Genomic DNA, 5,692 nt, shown 5'->3' on the forward strand with positions numbered 1-5,692 from the left:
TGATCCGGAGACGCCGTGGAAGGCTTCTGCACCGGCTGGGGGCTCTCGAGCCAGAAATGCCGGAGGGATTGCCGGTTACGGGGATGTATGGAGCGGGCGCCGCTCTCACTGGTGGTCTTGGTCTTGTGTGAGCGGTTGCGACTCCGGGGGGTGAATTTGGGGTGTTTTCCAGTGCGGCAACTCCGGATGCTGAGCTGGGAGGTGGGAACAGAGTCAACGCTGGGGGTGAAGCCCGGAGGAGACCTGAAAGTCGTAGGTGAGATGTTCTGGATCTGCTCGGGAGCGTTTAACCGCGGAGGGATGAAATCATCCCGGGATGTTCTTCGGCAACGAGGAGTCGTGGACCGCAGCGCCGGCGCAACTCTCTCGGGACGGGGAACTTCTCGGCGCCCGTCTCTGGGGGAAGAAGGGCCGTCGGAAGGTTGGGAAGGAGCGCGGGAGGACCACGGGACCTCTGAGGTCTTCTCGCTGGACTTCAGCGAGTCTCGCTGAGCAGGAGGATGCCGAGGTGTGCCGGGATGCGCGCAGAAGGAATCGGAAGCAAATCCCCATCCTCCGGCAACGAGGGTTGGTCCAATTTAGGATTTCCACCCGGGAGAGGGCAGAACGAAGCATTTCACTGCCGGGAACTAATAAAAACTGGATTTAACGAAGCGTGCTCGAGCTCAGATTTGGAGAGAAAGCCTTCAGCTCTTCCGCAGCCGTGTTCGCAGGCGCTGGGTTCGCTTGCGCTGCCGGGATGCTCGTCGGCATTGGGACGGCGGCGACTCTCCTTTACCCTCCTCGCTTTCCCGAAAATCACGCTTGATTTCTTTCTTTTCGTGAGGAAAACCATCGCGCGGCAGATGGGATCGGAAGCGTCGCGCTGCGCCGCTGATCCTTTGGCTAACCGAAATATTTCTCTTTTTATTTTTATTTTTTTTTAATCCCCCCAGACGCGGGGCTCGCTCGGCCTCGGCGGATTTTTAATTCCTGGCGCCGGGGGAATCGGCAACCCAGTGCATCCCCGCGCCGCTTCGGAGGAGCTTTCTGCCGCGTGGGGCTTTCGGGGCGCGAAAGCCCTTTTTAGGTCTCCCCTAATTAAGCCCTCGGTTGGGGCGTATTTAAACCGTCGGCGCTTTGCTCGGCCGACTGTTCCTTGTCGCCTCTGCCGTGTGTCGCCGTTGCCGCCTCAGGCGCCCGACGGGTTCGTTGCGAACGGGGGAGAAACTTAAAACAGTCTTTTTGTTGTGGGGTTTTGGTGTTTTTTTTTTTGCAGCCGGTAGAGTGTTTGGGGTTTTTATCGATGTCGTAACCCTCGGGGATGGAAGCGGGGGGCGGTTTTTGCTCCGTGCAACCAGGCAGATGAGGTTCCTGGAGAATCTGGTTTCTCCAGACCGTCTTCTGGCCGGGGACGGCGTTAGCGTTTGCCGGGGCTCATCGCCGCACCGAAATCACGCCAGAAGCGGAGGTGAGCGTTGCCTCACGTGGCTAATGATCCCGCCGCCCCTCTCGGCTTCTCCGGCATCCGGAGAGGCGGCATCGCCCGTGATTCAGGGGAGGCAGAAGCGGTGAGTAAATACCGCTTGGAGCCGAGCCGCTTGGGCGGCGACGACGGCGGAACAAATCCATCCCGCCTCTTCCGAACCGGGAGCCCAATTTCGAGGATGCGTTTACCGGAGGTTGACAACTCCGGGAGCGTTGAACCGGTGTCTGGTTGACTTGGGGCTGAGCCCCGGAGTCCTCTGCGCGCCGCTCCGGCTGTCTCCGGAATCCGCTTAGGGGAAAATCTGGGGTTATAGGTGGGGGTGGATGCGTCCTGCCCGGCCATCGCAAAAGCGATCGAGTGGAAAAAAAAAACCAAAAAAAACCAAAAAACCAACCCAAATTAAGTGAAATTTAAAGCCCCAGGAGCGTATTTGACAGCGCCGTTCAATCACCGCCGCAGCAGCCTGCTGAGAGGGGTCGGGGTTTGTCATCTTTGACTCTTTCCGAAAGCTTTTCCGCTCCCAAAAGAGCGGAGAAAGCGCGGCTGGAGGAGGCGGGAGGTACCGACTGCGCTTCTCCTGCCCTTTTTCTACCCGAGCAAGACGGGGCTCGCTCCCGTAGACGTGTTCGAGCAAGCCTTGCTGGGCTTTTCCATCATTCCCTCGCCTGTGAAACATCCTTAATCCTTGTAATCTCCTCTGCCGGGGTGTAAATCCCAACGGAGAGCCGCGGGGTGGTGGGAGGGAGGGGACACACACACACACGCGCGTGTGCGTGGCCGTGCGGGATTCCCGCAAATCCCGACGTAACCTCAATTCTCACCCTGTACCTTTTCAGCCCAGAACGTGACGGTGGATGAAATCGTGACGGCTTACAGGCAAGCCTGCCAGAAGCTGAACTGCAAGCAGATTCCCAAAGTGCTGAAGCAGATACAGGTAGAGAGCGAACGCACCTCTTTATTACGCCGCTGGCCGCCGACTTTCACGGTCGCTGGCCTCTCGGGCAGCAGCGGAGACCCCCGTTTTAACCGCCCGGGTGGATTTCTGGACCGCCGAAACCTGTTGCGGAGAGCGAAAGCGAAGCAGCTCGCTAACACCGTATTAGATGTCATTTTAAGCGCCGCCGGCCACTGGTTTTCCCCCGCTGAAGCCGTGTCCCTCTCCTCGGGCTGCTGGGAAGGAGGTCCCCGTTGTCCTCCTTCCCCGCCACCTCGGGGCACGAGACCCGGAGGGGTTTGTTTGCAGCGGGATGTTATTTTAAATGGAAATGGGCGCAGGCGGCGAGGGGACAAGGGTAAGTGTAGGGTGCTGCATCTGGGGAGGAATAACCCCATGCACCAGTACAGGTTGGGGCTGACCTCCTGGAGAGCAGCTCTGTGGAGAGGGACCTGGGAGTCCTGGTGGACAACAGGATGACCATGAGCCAGCAATGTGCCCTGGCGGCCAAGAAGGCGAATGGCATCCTGGGGTGCATCAAGAAGAGTGTGGCCAGCAGGTCGAGGGAGGTCATCCTCCCCCTCTACTCTGCCCTGGTGAGACCGCATCTGGAGTACTGTGTCCAGTTCTGGGCTCCCCAGTTCAAGAAAGACAGGGAACTGCTGGAGAGGGTCCAGCAAAGGGCAACAAAGATGATTAGGGGACTGGAGCACCTTTCTTATGAGGAAAGGCTGAGGGACTTGGGTCTCTTTAGTCTAGAGAAAAGAAGATTGAGGGGGGATCTTATTAATACATACAAATACTTAATGGGAGGATGCCAGGGGGATGGGAGCAGTCTTTTTTCAGTGGCACCCAGTGATAGGACGAGGGGTAATGGGCATAAACTTGAACGGAGACATTCCAAACCCGCCTGGACGCTGTCCTGTGTAACGTGCTGTAGGTGACCCTGCTCTGGAAGGGGGGTTGGATTAGATGATCTCCAGAGCTCCCTTCCAACCCTGACCATTCTGTGAATTCTGTGGGAGGGGAGCCCGGAGGGAGACGGCGACGAAGGCTGTGGTCTTCCCTGCTGGCGCCAGGGGAATAAAAAATCCCGTTTAAATCCTCGGGTTGGAGAGCAGCGCGCTGGAGCACGATGGTTAAAGCTTTGATTTCCAGAGTTCCCGTAACCTCTCGTCATTCCGGGGAGGGTTTGCCCAATTTGTCGCCTTAACCTCGTTATTCTAACGCTCCCCGTTCCCCCCCCATCACCACCACCACCTTTCCTCCGTCTCCTCCCCGGTATGAAACGCTGTTTTTTCTTTTGCAGGAATTCAAAGATCTGGCTCCCAGGATAGACTGCTTAGATCTGAAAGGTGAGCTTCATCTCCGGGGAATTTTATTTCTATTCCGGGCAATCCTGGTGTTTGGTTCCACCGGTACGGGGGTTGTGGTCAGAGTAGGAGAGAGCCTTAATCCCAGTAGGTCCCGAAGGGTTTTCTGTAAGGAGAAATATCAACATCCTGGGCGAGAAGCCCCAAAACAGCAGCAGAAGGACGCGAGGTGCTGGCTGGCAGCACGGCGGACTCTCCCCCGCCGCCTCCGAGCGCCGTCCTCATCCCCTTTTGCCTCCCGAAACGGTTCGTTGGGGTCACGCAGGGCTGAGCCAGAGCAGGTTTTGCCCGAAGACTTTTCCGATGGATGTCTTGAATCTCCTCGTGCGATGGGAAAACCAGAAAGGTGTTCCAGTTCCAGAGTGCTTCTCCTTACGGCGAGCTTCTTCGTCAACGGCGGCTTTTGAGGAGCGTCTCCCGTAGCTCCAGGAGGGAGAGGAAGAAGGTCGCCTTCGCTTCCCTGCAGGGCAAATATTTTAGGGGGGCTTCTTGCAGCAGGTCGCTGCCTCTCCTCCTGCCTTCTGCTCCTCTCCTTCCCTTCCTAAAGAGCCTCTTCTCCCGCTCTGCGCTGGGGAACACCTCCCCAAAACCAGCCTGGGGGACCGGCGGCAAGAGCAGCCGCGTGGCGGAGATGCTCCTCCAGCGCAACCGGGGAGAAGATGGGACGGTCCGCGTTGACCGGAGCCTTTCGGCTCAGGATGACGATGGCGCTGCTCCTCTCAGGTCGTCCTGGTGGCATCTACCTCCTGCTGAGGTCCCGGGTCCCCACAAACGAGAGGATGGAGTTTGCTCCAGCGAACTCCCCAGTTTGGCTCTGGGGACAGAAGCCATCTGCGGGGGGTGCAGCCTTGGATCCGTAGCTCCTGGTGCCCGTCGTCACTTATTCAAGGTTTGGGGAGGGGAAAACCCACCCGAGAACTGTTAACGAACCCGAGAAAAGGCCTCGTTGCGTGGGGAGTCACAGAATGCTCAGGGTTGGACGAGACCTTCGGAGAACATCTCATCCAACCCCGTGCCAAAGCAGGGCAGGTCCAGGCAGGGTTGGAACGTCTCCAGAAAAGGAGACAGTCTCTTCCAGTGCTCCGTCACCCTCAAAGTAAAGTTTTGCCTGGTGTCGAGATGGAATTTCCCGTGTTCCAGTTTGCGCCCGGCGCCCCTTGTCCTGTCGCTGGGAAGAGTCTGGCCCCGTCCTCTCGCCGCCCGCCCTTTAGAGATGGATGAGCGTTGGTGAGATCCCCTCTCAACCTTCTCCTCTCCAGGCTGAACACTCCCAGGGCTCAGCATTTCCTCGCTAGAGAGATGCTCCAGTCCCCTGAGCATCTCCGTAGCCCTTCGCTGGACTCTCTCCAGTAATTCCTTGACTTTCGAGCCCAGAACTGGCCACGATACTCCAGATGTGGCCACCCCAGGGCAGAGCGGAGGGGGAGAATGACCTCCCTGGCCACGCTCTTCTCAATACGCCCCATTGGTCTTCTTGGCCACCGGGGCACGTTGCTGGCCCCTGGGCAACTTGTTGCCCACCGGGACTCGCGGATCCCTCTCCCAGAGCTGCTCTCCGGCCGGAGTGTCCGCGTCCTCAGCCGGTTCGCCTGGAGGAGGACAGACGTGCTGCCGTGGGGAGTAACACCCCTCCCCCAAAATAAACCTTTCGCAGACGCCGTCGCCGTCGTTCGGACTCGACTTTGCCAAATGGGAATTTTTTTTGGAATTCTTACCCATCCGCCCACCGGAGCCCGCTTTCCTTCCCTTAAAATCCGAGGTTTCTCAGCAGACCCCAAGCGCTGCGGGAGCTCCGCTGCCCCGTCGGCTTTGTGCCGTCGTACGGTGTGAAACGCCGGACAGAAACGAAACTCCGCTTTTTATTTCTAAGCCGCTTGCTGCTATTTCTTTTTTTTTCTTTTTTTTTTTTTTTTTTTT

General features: G+C 58.0%; 1 protein-coding gene across 1 annotated transcript in view; it reads left to right on the forward strand.

Annotated features, from left to right (window-relative positions):
* Positions 1-1,344: 1,344 nt before the first annotated feature.
* Positions 1,345-5,692, forward strand: part of PPP1R37 (protein phosphatase 1, regulatory subunit 37) — a 17,566-nt gene continuing 13,218 nt past the window's right edge. The window contains exons 1-4 of the mRNA XM_009883535.1: positions 1,345-1,550; positions 1,996-2,027; positions 2,305-2,402; positions 3,712-3,757. Of these exons, the coding sequence (XP_009881837.1) occupies positions 1,345-1,550; positions 1,996-2,027; positions 2,305-2,402; positions 3,712-3,757 (382 nt within the window). The remainder of the gene's footprint in view (positions 1,551-1,995; positions 2,028-2,304; positions 2,403-3,711; positions 3,758-5,692) is intronic.

This window comes from Charadrius vociferus, unplaced genomic scaffold, assembly GCF_000708025.1.
Source record: "Charadrius vociferus isolate BGI_N301 unplaced genomic scaffold, ASM70802v2 scaffold2734, whole genome shotgun sequence".
Taxonomy (NCBI): Eukaryota; Metazoa; Chordata; class Aves; order Charadriiformes; family Charadriidae; genus Charadrius; species Charadrius vociferus.